The 16,394-nt window shown below is 46.7% G+C and overlaps 1 protein-coding gene across 1 annotated transcript in view; it reads left to right on the top strand.

Annotated features, from left to right (window-relative positions):
• Positions 1–1,972: 1,972 nt before the first annotated feature.
• Positions 1,973–16,394, top strand: part of ZC3H3 (zinc finger CCCH-type containing 3) — a 154,340-nt gene continuing 139,918 nt past the window's right edge. The window contains exons 1-3 of the mRNA XM_085221772.1: positions 1,973–2,092; positions 3,828–5,175; positions 6,659–6,855. Of these exons, the coding sequence (XP_085077898.1) occupies positions 2,047–2,092; positions 3,828–5,175; positions 6,659–6,855 (1,591 nt within the window). The 5' untranslated portion in view covers positions 1,973–2,046. The remainder of the gene's footprint in view (positions 2,093–3,827; positions 5,176–6,658; positions 6,856–16,394) is intronic.

Below are 16,394 nucleotides of genomic sequence, written 5' to 3'. Positions count from 1 at the left end.
CAGCTCATTTGTTCCCAAGGCTGGGTTTTGTGGGAGTGGTATTTTGGCACAGATTGGCAAAACGCTGCTTTCAGCTCATTTGTTCCCAACATGGGGTGTTGTGGGAGGGGTGGATACATGGTTTCCCTCTGTTAAAAATTAGCTTCCCTTGTGCATGTGCTGAATTAATTTTAATTCAGAGCAGCTCATTCTTGCTCATTTATGCAAGCCACTCAAATCTCTGTGCCAGCATCAGGGAGGGAGCAAGCAGCCGGGAGTGGCGGAGGCTGCTTTTGGCACAAGTGCCAGTTTCTACCAGTGTGAAGTGGTTACAAAATTCTGGGTGAGGCCTGGGGATCAATCGATGCTGATCAGAGGTTTTCATCTCAGATCTGCCCTCTGGTGCCCCTTTCCTACCCACAGGATTGCACAAGAGGATGCATATTAGTTTTCCAAAGGGTTTCAGGGATAGCAAAGAGGCTCTCTGATTGTGTTGTGTTGTGACCTTGTTTAACGTTATGGGTTTTAGGGAAGAATGGGATTATGAAGAAAACAAACTCCTGAAGGAAAATGTCTATATAAATGATGTTATTCTCTGTTTGCGCTTTCAATTTTATGGATGTACTTTGTAGGTATTCCTGATTTATGCAGGCAGCATAGGGGCACCTGTCTTTCAAGATGGGGCATGTAGGACAGTCCAGGTGATAAAAAAGGATAAAAAAGTCCTTATAGGGTGAGAAAGTAGAAGCATATCTCAGGAAGCTACCTGGTGCTACTGGATTTGCCACAATTTCTGGCAGGTATTCAGTAATGGGGTGGTATATTGGTGGTTGGTAGATAGTTGGTCTAGATGATCATAGAGGCCTTTTCCAACCTTAATAATTCTATAAATCTATGATTCTATAATATAAATCCCCTGAAAGCTGCCAAAGAAATGTGTCACAAAACTCCTTGAAAGGGTAGATAACTGCAGGATAAGGGGAAATGGTTTTAAGTTGAGGGAAGGAAGATTTAGGTTGGCTGTCAGGGGGAAGTTCTTTACTAAGAGAGTGGTGAGATGCTGGAACAGGCTGCCCAGAGAAGTTGTGGATGCCCCATCCCTAGAGGTGTTCAAGGCCAGATTGGATGGGGTCCTGGGGATCTAGTATTAAATGGGGAGGTTGGTGGATCTGCTTGTGGCAGGGGAGTTGGAGATTCATGATCCTTAGGTCCCTTCCAGCCCTGGCCATTCTGTGTGATTCTGTGTGTGTGAGCAGGGGACCATGGTGGGGCTGGGGCATAGGGAAAGGTAGATAATAGAATCAGAGAATAGATGAGGTTGGAATCCACGTGGTCCAACTTCTGCTTGAGAAGGGCAGTTCCATGCCCAGGTGGGATTGGAGATCTACAAAAGCAGTCCCCCAGACTCCTTTCTGGTCCCTGTGCTAAGTAATGGGCTGAGAGAACTCCTGAGATACAGTTGGTCCCTGGGCCGCTTGGCCTGGCATTGGACACTTCTGGCTATAAATCCCTGCTGGGAGGGATTTATTATCATCAATGGAACCCTCATGAGGCCCCCCTGCCCCATGCTGAGCAGCCCCAGCTCTCTCAGCCTTTCCTCCCAGCAGAGCTGCTCCAGGCCTATGGTCATTTTGGTGACTCTTTACTGGACTCTCCAATGGACTCTGACCTAGATGGGACTAGTGGAGCTGGGATCAGCGAAGGGTGGGGTAAAGAGGGATGGGGACAGGAGATGATCACAAGGGGTAGCTACATGAGGCTGATGGTTGGAAACAGCTGAGCAACGCTGGGATGGGGACAGACGGCAGGTCAGATAGCCCGGGCTGGGGACAGGGAGCAGAGAGAGCCAGACCGGGCCGGGCTGGGATGGAAGAGAGAGAAAAACAAAGCCCAGGCCTACTTCAGGCTTCAAAATGCACGCTAGGCCGCAGCCTCGTTCGTTGCCAAGCAACGCTCTCAGCGACCCGCGGGCGTCACGTGACGGTGCGAGATCACGTGAGAGAGCAAAACCGGCTGTCGCGGGGTGATGACGTAACGCGTGTGGGGCGTTGCGGGAACGTTGCAGGGATGGAGGAAAGGGAGAGGCTGCGGAGGGAGATCCGGCTGCTGCAGGGTACGGTAGGGCTGGGCCTGGGAGAGGCTTGGAGACCGTGGGGGGGGCGGTTAGGAGGTGCATGGAGGGCGTGGGAGTAGGAAGAAGGCCTATGGGGTCCGTGGTGGCAGCCAAGAGGCCTTTGGGATGGGGGGGGGGGGGCAGTCAGAAGGTTCGTGGGGGTGCGTGGGGCCTGTGGGAGAAGTCGTGAGGTTCCTCGGATGCGTGGGATTGTGGGGGGTAACCAGGATGTCCGTCAGGCTCGCGAGAATGGCTCAGAGGCACCTGAGAGGTGTGTGGGGTTCGTGGGGCGTTTGTGGCTGGTGGTGGCCACCAAGAAGCCTCAGGGGGATGTGAGGCTCCTGAGGTGTATGGGGGTCTGTGGGGGTGACCAGGAGACTCCTGGGATACATGGGGGCTGAATGGATGGCCAGCAGGCCTGTGAGGTGTGTGGGAGCAGGCAGATGTCTTCAGGAGTAGACAAGGTATAGGCTAGGGGCAGGGAAGAGGGAAGGAAAGGTGTGGAGAAGGCGTAGGAGTGCAAAGGGAATGGTGGCCCTAGGTTTTCTGGATGGAGATGGGGAGAGGAGAGGGTCCGGGAGTGTTGGGTTTGGGGAGAGAATGTAGGAGACCAGGGTGGGAGAGGGTAAGGGGTAGGTGGAGGCCTCAGGGCATCCCCACACTGCAGTGCATGTCACCCTCCTGGGAGGGACATGTCCCAACAGTTCCTTGTCATGTTCAGGAGCAACATTTGGTATTCCCAGGTGGCACAGAAAGGGGCTATGTCCCTCATCCTCATTCCTTGGATTCCTCATCAGCTTTGTGGGGGAGGAGTGGGTATACTTGTATGCCCGTTCCTTGCTTGGGAGAACATCAGTGCTCGTTCTTAGAAATAACTTGCTCTATTTGTAGCCCCCCCAAGGTAATTTTTCCACATTAGGAAGGCTTTGCAGCGATCTACTTTGTCCAAGAACCCTCTTGTTGGGCAGTAGGAAAAAATTTTTCATGTTGGAGCATGCTGACACCTACATATAAGGCTCTAAAATCCTTTGTCAATCCCTTTTATTGAAAATGTTTTCTAATTATTAGGCAGACCCTCCGTAATCCATGCGTGTTGATTAGCTCAGCTGCTAATTAGGAGCCCAAAGCACCAGGGGGTATGGTGACATCGTAAAGGGATGAAGGTGCAGTGACTCAGTACAAAGCTGGGGCTGCCTTGGAGCTTCCTCATTGTTGCTTTATGTTTTGGGCTTGCACTGTGCTACGTGTGTAAGCAGCCCAGTGTCAGTGGAGCCCTCCTGACAGCCTTGTAGCTGGGCTCAGAGATTCCTCTGAAATAATACCTGGAAATAAAATCAGCATTTTCATTTCGTTAGGCTCCAAAAACAAGAATACTAGTGGTGTGTTTTGGTGCTGGCAGACACAAAAAAGAGTATAAAGGATCAAAAGATGGCCAACAGCAGTAATGAAGTGTGTGTTAAAGGTCTGTTTGTGCATCAGAGCTGCATTTAGCTGTCATGCTGAATCACTTTTGTTACCGATTTTCATGAAGATTGAGGAAAATAATTGTTTTAAAGTTTTTTGTGTGTGCGTGTGCGCGGTGTTTTTTTGTTTTTCATTTTCTAGCACCACTTACCTAAAATCTGGCCAAATTGAGTGATTGTCCTCATTGCAGTGAGAGGAAAACTAGAGCTGTGATGTCGGAAACCTCCCCTTTGGGATTGACAATTAACAGATGGTGTCTTCTGTTCTTCAGGTCTCATAGACAACCACAGAAACACCCATGGGGATGTGCCACGACCGCTGTCTTCTGCTCCACGGATGTGGAGCAACAGCACACAGCCCCCATTCAGCAGGAGGGGAGCGTTCTCAGCCCGGTATCCCCAGCTGCAGCCTCCCAGGGACTTCCAGCCACGTCGAGCTCACTCTTGGAGGAAGAAATACTCCCTTGTGAACCAGCCATCAGGACCAGGGTGTGATGTTGGGAGTGCCACCACGTCCAGGGCTTTTGGGAGCAATGAAGAGATCCAGGCAGCCATGCCATCAGCAGTGTCCCCAGAGAGACAGGTGGACTTAACCACAGATGGGAACATTGTTGTGGGCATCCAGGTGACACAGAAGACTGGTCTTGTAGGTACTGAAAGATTTAGTGATGTGAGTGTTTATTGTGATGTTTCTGGGCTTAAAACAGAGCTTGTTGCTCCAGGTGATGGTAATGTGCAGGATTCTTCCATCCCTCTGTACACAAACCAAGAAGAAGAGCCAAAGCCTTCTCTCTCTGTTTCATTTAGCTCGTCTCACCGCGTTGTCAGCTCATCATACCTGTTTGACAATCCCAGGAAGGTGCACCTGGCTGAAAGCTCCAGAAGTGCCAGCGAAAGCGCTGTCACACTGAAAACAGAGCCACAGCCACTGTCAGCTCTGCCGAGCTGTGAGCAGGCTCAGCAATCAATGTGGTGGAAGCCACAGCCACCCGCTCTGGAGCAGTGCAGCTGGGAGCAAGTCGGGGACGTTCACAGAGAGCCAAAGCTTTTTGGAAATGCAGAGATGCAGTCTAAACCGACTCAGGCACTGACTTCGACAGTTGTCATGTCTCCAGTGAAGAACAAGTTTTCTGTAATCCCCAAAGTTTCCAGTCTCCAAAGAACTGCCTCGGTGACGGTCTCCAGTAAAGCTTCAAAGTTCAGGAAAACCAATTATACCTGGGTTGCAAACCCTAATAAGTGCTCTCGTCCTGTGAAGAGATGGATCAGCCCGAGAGCTTCTGACAGCGCTAAGAAGATCACTGGTGGAGCTGAGAGAGGTTCAAAAATATCTCCCAAGACAGATTTGGGAGCAAAGGTGAAGAAATCGGGGCTGCAATCCAAAGTGGGTGTTTCTCCCAGCAAGTATAAGTGGAAAGCTTCCAGCCTGCAGACTTCACCCTCCACATCCAAGTCAGCATTCAGGTGGCAGTCGGAGGATCAGAAGAGGTCCTCAGCCTTCAACCTGCTGCCTCCCAACGATACATCAGTTGGAGTGAATCCCTCCTTGGGTGAGGCTGTGCTTACCAGTTATAAAGTGAAGAGTCGGACAAAAATCATCAAGAGGAAGGCAAGCTCAAGGTAAGGTCATAGAAACATAAAGGTTGGAAAGACCACTAAGATCATCGTGTTTAACCGTCACCATATCACCAAACCATGTCGAGTTGTTGGTCTTCTCAGAAGAATTGTTGTTACACTTGTCCATAGGCTTTAGTTGAAGCTGGAACAGTTTTTTCTTTATGCCTTTGGGACAAAGGATCTCTACTGTGTTGAATAATGCGTACTGCACATAAGTTACAGGCATAGATAGGAATGAAATTACAGTGAGACTTGTTGTATATTGGTGGATCTGTTTGCCTTTCCCTTTCCAGCTATTGTGACTGTGTTCTCTGTGGAGGAATCCTGCTTTTCAGGGTTGCAAGGACTGATATTTTAATTGTTTTATCAGTCTGGGTAACTCAGAATTTAATTTTTCAAACAGAACTCGTCTCCCATTCCTTTTTCTCCAAAGACTTCAGCTCAGCACTTACTAGGCTTCTCCCTGGCCTGGATAACAGACCAATATTCAAAGAGAAGGAAATAGGTGCTTTCCCTGTTGATTTATTTTCAGTCTCTCAGAGTTTTGTTGCACTGGGGGCTGGTGAAAGGAGAACAGGCTCATATCACACTTACCTTTTATTATCTGTGCCTGTAAAATGTACAGAGACAGAGAGGAGACAAAAGCTGAACTGTGCAGGCAGTGTGTGCTGGAAAGGAATGCAACCTAGCTGTATATCTGATAGATCCACAGTGCTCTGCTTTTAGTGCTATTCTTTTTGTGCTGTCCACCAGTGCAACCCAAGCATCTTCCCTGAAGGTTCTTACTCCTCTCCTCATAGGGTTGGTGTCAGGTTTGTGCTATCCTGGCAAAATGCGTTGTGCTGAAGCAGCTGAGATTCTTCTGGAATGATTTTTCCACTATCCCTGTGTCTGATAGGGGCAAGATTTAAAAAATGAAGCTTGGCAGAAGGAAAAGGTGTATGGGCTGAGTTATCTGGCCTGGAATTGGAGGGGAAATAGATAAGGGGTTGGGATGAAACTTTCCCTGAAAGTGCTGTGGAAGTGCTGAAAGGGCTTCCTGGTGGGAAAGCTGTGTTCTGTGCTGATGTTTTTGTCAGGACTGGATGCAAGCCAGGATAGGCTTAAGGAAAGGATAAGTGGGATGAAGTGAAGGCAGCAGCACAGATGTGTGATCTTTGCTATGGGACTGGGAAGTACCTTTTCCCAGGTCCTCTCCTTGGGTCCTATCATCCCTCTGAAGGACAGCATTCCTTCCTCTGCACCTCTTAAGCAGAAGTGAGTTGAGTTAAGCTGTCAAACACCTCACGCTCCATCTGTGCTTTGCCAGAAATTCCTCACATTTACTTATTTACTTGCATTTTTCTGTTCAGTGCTTCTTACAGGGGAGCATTATGGAGGAGAAACAGAGCTTGGTGACCCACCGTCTCAGTTGTGAGCAAGGCGACCAAGTGTGTTTCAATCACATCCCCACTCTCTTCTAACAGTCTGGTATTTGCATTCACAGCTACCCAGCGGATAAGAAGAGCAGTCCCTTGCTCACCACACCACTGAAAAGCCCCTTCCATCCCAAGAAGAAAAACACCCTGCGGGGAAAAGCTTCTGTGACTCCAAAACGCTCCTCGCCCAAGGGGCTGGTGCAGATCACCAAGCACAGGCTCTGCAGGCTGCCGACTGCCAGGAACCAGGGCTCCTCCAGGGAAGGTAGGAACAGGCATCTTGAGGCTGCTTGCTGAAAACAGCTCCAAGAGAGGCTCTTGGAATTGGAAAATTGGTTATCATGTCCTCTGGGAGATTTGCTGTCCTGGAACAAACTGGGAGGAGCTCTGGATGGAGTAAGGCTTCTGCCTTAACCCAGAGCTGTGCTTTGACGTCTCTCTCCAGATAGGGTCATTTCAAAGCTTCCTTTTTGTTCTGAATGCAATTTTGCTAGCCATGCAAGCATCACATTGGAAGATGCTCAGGAAAGTGAGAGAACGACAGAGGCAGTAATACATCTACAAGACTGATCTCTCTTTTTGCACAGGAGAAAAGCTTGTGCTTTTCATGTTACATCATGAGATGCTCCTTTGGAAGTTAGCAAGCACACCTGTGTCCCAGTGAGATGTCTTTTGTATTGAATATGGTTAAACTGCAGTTGTTAAAGGAAAACTGGGTCCGTCATGGTTTGGGTTCATAGTCAGAGCAGACATTGGGCTGGCTTAGGGCTGGCAGAGTTGCACTGAGGAGTACACGAAGCAGTATCATGATGTTTGTGGCTTTGAAGTCAGGTTCTCTTGCTTGGTGTCGACATAATCACCCACAGTTTAATCTGAAGTGGATACAAGCACATTTTGATTATGTGCTTATGCTGAGCTCATTGGCATAGTGGTGCTATCATAGGTATTGCTTGAATAGAGAAAAGGCTGCTTGGGCTACACTATAGCTGCAGTTTGCCTCAAAAGGTAAAGCTGCACTTTAATTACTGAATTTACACATGTGATTATAATTATTTCTTGTTCAAATAGCTCTGTGTTAAGATGTTGCTGTGTTTGGACAGACCAAAAGACAAGAGCAGGGGCTTGTGATTCAGGAGAAGGAAGATTTATTTTTTATTTTTATTTTTTTATGGGAGGAAAAGAAAAATAAAACTTAAAAAAAGTATTATTATTTTTATTGCATGTGTTTGAAGAAAGATTTGGGGGAATGGAAAGGATGCTGTGAGGAGGATTTTGGATCTGGTGCTTGAGGATGCAGATGTGGCTTGTGGGAGATGTAAGGAGAGGTGGACATCCATGTAACTGTGCATTCATGCTGATGCTCCACCGTTAGGTTCCATGATTTTGGAGTTGAGTCTTGCTTCACTGAGTGATGTCAGCTTACATCTTGGTGTCTGGAGAGGGATTTAGAGTTGCAACAGCCTGAGGAAATTGAGATGTTGTTTACAGGGCTATAAGCTGTTGTGGTGCTCAGGACCTGAGGTTAAACCACATCTTTGCTCTGTGTAGGTGGAACCACAGTGCTACACAGGGAGCAGAGTTTGCTCAGCTGTGTGCATTGCAGTGGGAAGCAGAGGAGGTCAGAGTGCTGCAGCTTTGGGGAAGCTCCTAGCTGCCATTGAGGCTTGTCTGGGGCTTAGCAAGCATCTCTTCATTTTATCTCTCAGCAGAAGTGTGTGCCCAGCCAAAAAGAAGCTGAGAATATACAAAATAGATCAAAATCTGCTCTCCTGGGAGCATGACTGTCAGCTGCCAGCAGCCTGTGCTTTTGGGGAATGTGTGCTGAATCCTAGTTCCTTGATTGAAGGTAATGAACAGTCCCATGGTGAAAAGATTTATATCTTAAACCACGTAGGCCTGAAAATATGTAGATATTGCAGAAATACAGCTGCGTTCCTGGCTTTTATCAAAGTGGAGGAATGCAAACAAAGAAGCTTAAGAAAAAGAGAAAAATGAAAAATAGGACTGGAAGTCACTTGGGGAGAGCATTTAGTTCAGTCCCCTGCCCAGAAGTGGATCAAATGATCAAGGTACTTCTGATGCATGGTAACAAAGCCTGATTTATGAGATTGTGAGCTGTCAAAATGACTTATGTTGTTTTCCATTTTGGATCTGTGTGTTTTGTGGTCTGGGCTGATAAGTGTGGAAATAAGAATTTGCTTTACAGAGGCTGGTGTTTATGCTATGTGGTTTTTTCTTTGCAAACTGCAGCACCTGCTGTAAAAACATCTTGGTTTGGTTCTTAAAAGTACTGGTATCATATGGCTGTATGGCTGCTGGTGTTCTTACCTCTGCTGTACCTCCATTTCAGGGATCCCCCAGGACTTGACAGATGCTCCTTCGTGTGCCATCAGCAGCTCTGCACGGGGAGGCAGCTGCCAGGCAATGTACAGCTGCTTTGCTTCTTCAGCTGGCAGAGAAATTCAGCAAAAGTCCTAACAGCTCTGAAATTGCAGAATGAACTTTGGTTGTCGCTTGGTGAAGGTTGAGCACTAAGTTGGTGAGCTGGAAGGCTGTGATACTCTTGTGGCCAGCAAAGAAACTGTTGGGTGCTAAAACAGAGATAGGGAATGCTGCCCTGAAAATATCCTACTTTTATGTGAGGGTCTGGGTGGGACTTGAGGCAGCTCAGACGTTCCTCATTTTGTGGAAATGGAAAGTCACAAACTGATGGCAGTATTTGGGTTGTTCTCGCTGTGAGTGGCACACATGGAGCTGTCATAAAGTAACTCTGAAATATTCCTCTGAATATGGGATGAGTGAGGATGCTCAGGATTGGGATATGTCCCAAACTGAAGTTGATCTAATGGGATGGCATTTCTAATGCAGATACCTGCATAATCCACAGAAGGTTTGTGCTGGGGCTGTTTGTACACAGGAAGATCTCAAATGTGTGACCAAAGCAAAGAGGAATGGAAAATGTTGAGCCAAATTAATGTTGATAAAACAGCCTTTAGATTTTGGACTTCTTGACTACTTAGTACTTAATATTAATGGATCATTAATATTAAAGTGTTCTTTTCTTTTTCCTTCCTGTTTAAGTTCTTAAGCTCTTTTTGAAGGGAAGGAGAACTTGGAGATAATTGCTTTGTTGGAAGCTGTGAACTCACTCAGGTGCCAACCCTGCGGCTTGATGAAGCTGATGGCATCCCAATTTATGCATGGTGTCCACTTCATTTGGAATCTGGACCAGACTCCTGCCTAAACATGCTTCATCTATGCATTTTTCTATAGAGGGGGCAGACTGGGCTGTATAGAAGAGGTACAGTTTAATAATTAAGATCTGAGTGGAGTTTCCACTGATTGGTCTCCCAACTGTTTGGTGTGGTTTTTTTTTTGGGGGGGGGGGGCATTGACACCAAAAGTTTTGATGCAGAGAATAAACCCTGGACTCCTGCTCAGTCATTTACAGAGCAGCTTTCCTGCCAATAATGGTATGTTGTAATTATGTTGTCTAAATGGCAAATGTCTATCCTGAATTGGCCTTCCCTTGCTTATTTGTTACAGCAAGCAGCCAACGTAATAAAATAGTGAGATGCATGCTGGAATGGCACTGCTTCAGACTGTTTGGCCAGGTGTTGTTGGATGAGGTTGAGCAGCAACAGTTAGGTTTTTTGTGAAGATGGAGTTATCCCCCACCAAAGCATGGTGATATCATCATCTGGTGATACGTTTGAAGGCCAAATCCTAACTTTTGAGTTCTGCCCGACCCAAAAGTGGTGACAAAGGGATGTTCCTGTTCTTCCTATACTGCAGGTGTGGATAAACCCCTTTTTATTTCTACCAACAGCCACCTGGGAGCAATAAGGGTGACAACTGGTGTCTTGCAGGATGAGGCCCCTTCTCAGCTCATTTAAAGACAGATGAGTGGTTGCAATTGCAAGCTGCAAAAATCAGTGCTTGCCCTCCATGCAGTGGCACTGCTCTGGTCGAATTCTCCCTGCTTGGACTTTTGGCACTGTTGTCTCTTATTGCCTTGATTTTACTATAGGATAAACTAGAATTAATGGCTTAAAATGCCTTTTTTTTTTTTCTTTTTTTTTTCTGAAGGATTGGGTGTGAGAGGGGCAGGAGAGCTGGGCTGTGTCTATTCTTTGTATGCCCAATGTGGAGCTGTATGACGTTCTCCAATAATGGGGAGGATTTGGGATTTTGGGGAGTTTCATGCTGCCCTTCCTTCCCCTCAGCCCTGCAGAGGGCACTCGTGCCCCTCGCATTTCCCCAACCCACCTTTTTCTGGTTATTGATGGCCTAATTTCGTCTTTATGTGAAAGAAAGCAGATATCAAGTAATTTGCAGCAATAACCTGCTAATGCTGGGCCAGTATCAAAACTCCCATGTTCATTTCAAGTGGCAGATAAAACACTAATATATAATTATCCTTGCAAATTGGATTGTTTTAAATAACCAAAAGGCTATGGCCAGGAGAAAACTATCCCATTTCCCTTGAGTTACTATTGCGGTGTAATTGCTGCGTTCAATCAATTTCTTTGGCATTAGAAATTCCATCACAATCAACATTAAGCTTTATTCATTGTGATGGCTAAGAGCCGGGCCATTTCTCCTCTTTTCCTTAACTGGCAAAATTAATCAGGGAAAAGATTTTAAACATTTACCCGTGCGAAAGAGGTCAGCTCTGCCACTATATTGCTCAGCAGATAAGGGGGCTAATAAAAAGAAAATTGAATTACTAATGATCGCCAGGAACAGAGTATATAAAACCTGGCAATCGCCCGGTTCAGGAAAAAGGAGAATCAATTTTCTTCGGACAAGGTGCGCTCATTTTTTATTTTGGCGCGTATTATCAGCAATTTAATTTGAAAGAGCATAAACAGGAGGAAACAGTTAGAAAATAATGAGCCCGAAGGTGTAAAATGCTGCAGGATATATGCTGTACACAATTTATTTGGCACAACAGATAATCACTTTAATTGAATTCCAAACTGCATTGTTCAGCAGCGGCGCGGGCTGAACCGGCGTCGCCTGTGGGGATTGAGGAGCATCACAAAGATGCTGGTGAGGGGCTGCTTGGTGTCTTTTCCCCTCTGTAATGACCCCTTGCAGGCAGGATGTCTCAGCCGGGTGCCCAGAGTTACTCAGGCAGTCGCAGCTGGCTGGGAGCAGAGAAGTGCAAATGAGCTTCTGCTTTCTCTGGGGTGGATTGCATCGCTGTGTCTGTGTTTCTTAAATAATTCGGTGTTGGTCAGGGCTGAGAATTTAGTGCAAGATCATAGAATTATAGTATGGCTTGGGTTGGAAGGGACCTCAAGGATCATTAAGCTCCAACCCCCCTGCTGCAGGCAGGGCCATCAACCTCCATATCTAATACTAGGCCAGGCTGCCCTGACTGAGGGCTCCATCCAACCTGGCCTTGAACATTTCCAGGGATGGGGCATCCCCAGCCTCTCTGGGCAGCCTGTTCCAGCACCTCACTACTATTATAGTAAAGAACTTCTCCCTGATATCCAACCTAAATTTTCACTACTTCAACTTAAAACAATTTCCCCTTGTCTTGCTGTTATCTACCCTTTCAAAGAGTTGACTCCCCTCCTGTTCATAGGCTTCCTTTAGGTACTGGAAGGTTGCATTGAGATCATCCTACAGCCTTCTCTTCTCCAGGCTGAACAAGCTGTCTCCAGGCTGAACAAGCCCAGTCATGGAACTCCTCTCATGATCTGGGCTGTGGGTTTGCTGAACTGAGTTTCTTCTGTGGCAGGAAAGGGATGCAGCCCTCCAAAATGTAGTAATTCATTTATTTCTTCTTTTTGAAAGAGTGGGTCACAACTTTGCCGTTATTCATTGTCAGGATCAAAGTGGCAATGGTTTCTATCACACCGTTGGCTTTTCATTTTATGACTTCTGCCCCATACCACTGCAAAAGTGCTGTGAAATGTGATGTGATGAGGATTTGGGTCACTCCTGCATGGTGATCGTGTGTGGTTCCTCCTCAGTGCTGCTGCTGAGCAAGCAGGATGGGATGCATGAGCTATGTATGCATTTTGTAGTGGAGCCTTCCAGCTTCCTGGGGGCTTGCTTGGCATTGGGTTAATAATAAGTAATAACAACTTACGTACACAAATACACACCCGATACAGAATCCGACACTACAGTCCTCCCAGAACTTGTTGCTGCTTTTTAGGCTGCTCTACAGCTGTTCTTTCCCTTCATTCCCTATGTCTTGCCTCCTTCCTTTGCCCTGTGCCTTTCCCTTTCCTTTTTCAGGCTTTCTCCTTTCTTTCCTTGCTTCCTTCCCCACGCCTTCTCCCTGCAACGACTTCATGTTCTGCTGCAGTTCTCAGCTGACGATACTTAAACCATGCTTTTCAAAGACATGGGATCAGATCACATACTGTCACTGATTTTTAAAAAGTGCAGTATTATGTATGGATAACAAACTTCTACCTGCGTGAAGACCAACAGCAGTTCTTCATCCTGGAGTGTCACCATCACCCCCAGGTTGGGCTGGCACTGCTCGTCTGCCCCACAGTGCTGTTCGAACTCCTGGCACAGCCTGCCACCTCCCTGTATCACCTCCACGTGTCACCTCCTCTCACCTCTGTAGTTCTGACCCCACATGTCCCTGTGTCCCCATATGCCCCCTCATGTCCCCTGCCCCACTTTGCTCAATGCTGATGTCACCATAGGGTTGAGGATGGCTTGAGAGATGCCTGTGGGGTGCGTGGAGTCCAGGGAGAAATTGCTGGCCGTGCACAGTGGGGTGATGGTGTTCTTGGGGCACAGTTGTGACAGTGGGGTGGGGGTAGCACCATACAAGTGGTCATTGCCCCCAAAATGGGGCTTGTGCCCCACACACGTGGGCAAGTTGTACAGGGAGTGCATTCTGGAGATGATTTGTCTTTTCTGCAAATCTGCTGTGATTTCAGCAATCCCATGTTGTACTGCAGCAGAAATGGGGTACTGCAGTACATCAGTAATCTCTGACTTGAGGAGCGCAGGAGCTGCAGGAAGTATGCATGCTGCAGCCTCCCTATTTCTTTGGGGTTTGGGATTGATGTTTGGGCCAAAAGGCTCCAACACTGCCATACAGGCAGGTGCCAGGTTCACCCACTGAGGACACAGTTCAAGGAACGTTTGGATTTCATGTTGAGGGACATGGCAGCTGGGTTCTGTCAATGTATTGAATAGAAGGAAATCCCGTTTGCATTTGCTTCTTTCCAGACAAATATTCTAATAGGATTCATAAGATCCTGGATAAGACCTTCCCCCTTCTATTTGCAGAAGTAGGGATTGGAACCTGGGGATTGGAATGAGATGATCTTTGAGGTCCCTTCTAACCCAGGCTATCCCATGACTCTGTAGTTGTCCACTAATTCCTTAATTACAAACAGCAATAGTCACCTTTTGGAAAAATTCCCCAAATCTTCATTTCTTTCTTAACTCTCCAAGCCATGCATCATGAGAACATTAGGATGGGCACTTGGAAATGACCAGTAGTCAACGTGGAGGGAACTGGATTGCATTACTCGTGCCCAGGCAAGTGCAGAAAGTCAGCAGGGTGTAAATGGTGAGCAGTAAGTTATGGCTGGCATCTGAATGCCCAGCTGCTGTTAATTTTATTGATGTTGGCTGTCTGTATCCCTTTGGCAGCTTTGAGAATCTCAGTGTTGAGCTTATTCTCTTTTTTTTTTCTTGTAACTTATAAAGTGAAGGCCTATTAGTAAATAGTTATAATAGGGAGATTCCTTTGTAATAAAGTATTTTTTATTTCTTTCCAAACAAGAGGAAGTTTTCTTTGCTTTACTATCATTTTGCTTTTTATTTTCCCTTCACTGAACTGCACAGAGTGCTGCTCCTGTTTGCAAGTGACATCTCGAGTTGCATTACACATGAGTATGACACCTCTGTGACGTCTTATGAAGAGTCCCTTCCCCTCAAAAGGAAGATCTTCTATCATGCACGAAGCTCAGGACCCCTCAAATTTCTCCCTTTTCTTCCCCACCCCATGGTTATTCTCATCTTTTGAGCAGACCCAGCTCACCAACCCCTTTGTGCCACTAGAGACCACCAGGATAATGGCCCTGTGCTGCTGTATGTAGGTTGACCTTTGCCCATAAATCATGATTTTGGCAGATCTCTGGCTTGTCCTTTGGATCTGCAAAGGAGTGTGTCTTGCAAAGTGGCTGTTTGCTCCTTTGCAGTAATTGGGAAAAGTTCACATAGTTGGCTCTTTGCCTGCTTGGGTTACGTCTGCAGTCGTAAGTAACAGTGTAGGGTTACTGGCTTCGCTTGGCATTTACAGGTGACTTGTCCCGAGCTGCAAAAGGAACTGCAGGCAGCCAGCAGTGGGAATTCTGTTTTCAGAGAGCTCTTTTAAAAATAACGTTTTGCTTGGAGGGAGAGAAGTCAGTGTTGCTAAATGAGGAGGTGTTGCGATGGGGACCACCTTATCCCCAGAGCTCAGCACAGTGCTGGAGCTTGGGGTCAGGCACAACAAGGACTGCACTTTGGGGAACATCTGGATGTAAACGTGCCAGGCACGTGATGGTAATGGCCTGCTGGATAGGGATGTGTGCAAGGTGCTGATTGCACATCTGGAACACCTGCAAACAGACCATAAAGACCAAGTGATGATAGTCTGGGGAGCAGCAGGGGTTGCCATGTAAACCACTCTGCGCTTCGCACAGAATTGCTTAAATTATTCCTAGTTGTGTCCATTCTTTCTTCCTTTTGCTGCAGAATTCAAATTGCTTGCTTGAAAATAATCTCTCTGTACACGTATCCTCTATTTCAGAGCGTCTCCCGTGCCTGTGTACAGTTCTGGCTGCTGTTTGACTCTGAAATGCTGTTAATAGCAAGCATGTCTTTGGGGACTAATATATTTATACAACAGGAAGAAATATTTGGCTTTGGGGATGTATGACATCCTTTCATTGGCTCTGACCCTTGATATTTTCAAGCCCACGGGGGTCCTTTGCTAAGATTTCAGACCTTTCAGGGCCGCAACAAAAAGAAAACCTCCCTTTGGATAAAGACTTAAATAGGAAAAACTAAAAAGAAAGCAGAGAGCACAGCGGGACGTGCATCTGGCTTGTCCTCCTGGGGCTGCATCGTGCCACCCTGTTCCTCCAAATAGCACATCTCCCGAGCAGAGTAGCACAATGTAGCTTTGGTCATCTCTTGTTGAGTGCTAGATGTCTCTCCTTGCTGTTACTTTTATGATACAGTTTGCAATTGCTTTATTGAGTGGCAGAGGTGATAAAATGAATTGATTTTCTTTTTTTCCTTTGTGCAGATGCTCCATCTGTGCACCAAAGTTTCCTCTGCAGGTGCAAAAAGTGGACTGTGTACGCTTGCTGCTTTGACCTCGAAGGCTGAGTGTCCTGGTATGGAGCTGAAATTATATTGCATGACCTCTGTTTGCAGGTGTAACAGATTGCACAGCCTTCTGGATATCCTCAGGGTGAGAAATATCCAAGCAGTTTCATCACCAATCCTCTCTGTTTAAGGAACGCATCTGAGGAAGCTGGGATGCTGATACGTAGTTTTAAAACACAGTTTCCAACCCATCTGGCTCTGATTGTGCTGAATTTCAGTGCTGCTGCCTTTTATCCCTTTGATTGTCCTTCCTTGTATACTTAAAGTCAAAAGAAGGAAAAGAAAAGTGGGCATTTAAGGCACTTAAATACCAATGGCTCTGCAGCCTGGAGCTTGACAACGAGCCTCTTCCCTTTTGTTTCCTTTTCTTGCTATTTTCCTGCACCTAATATGCAAACTGACGGCAAGTATCCCCAGCACGGTCACAGC

This window comes from Meleagris gallopavo, chromosome 3 (genome assembly GCF_905368555.1).
Source record: "Meleagris gallopavo chromosome 3, MGAL_WU_HG_1.1, whole genome shotgun sequence".
NCBI classification, from domain to species: Eukaryota; Metazoa; Chordata; class Aves; order Galliformes; family Phasianidae; genus Meleagris; species Meleagris gallopavo.
The sequence above is the reverse complement of the archived record's forward strand: the minus strand, read 5'-3'. Positions and strand labels throughout refer to the sequence as shown.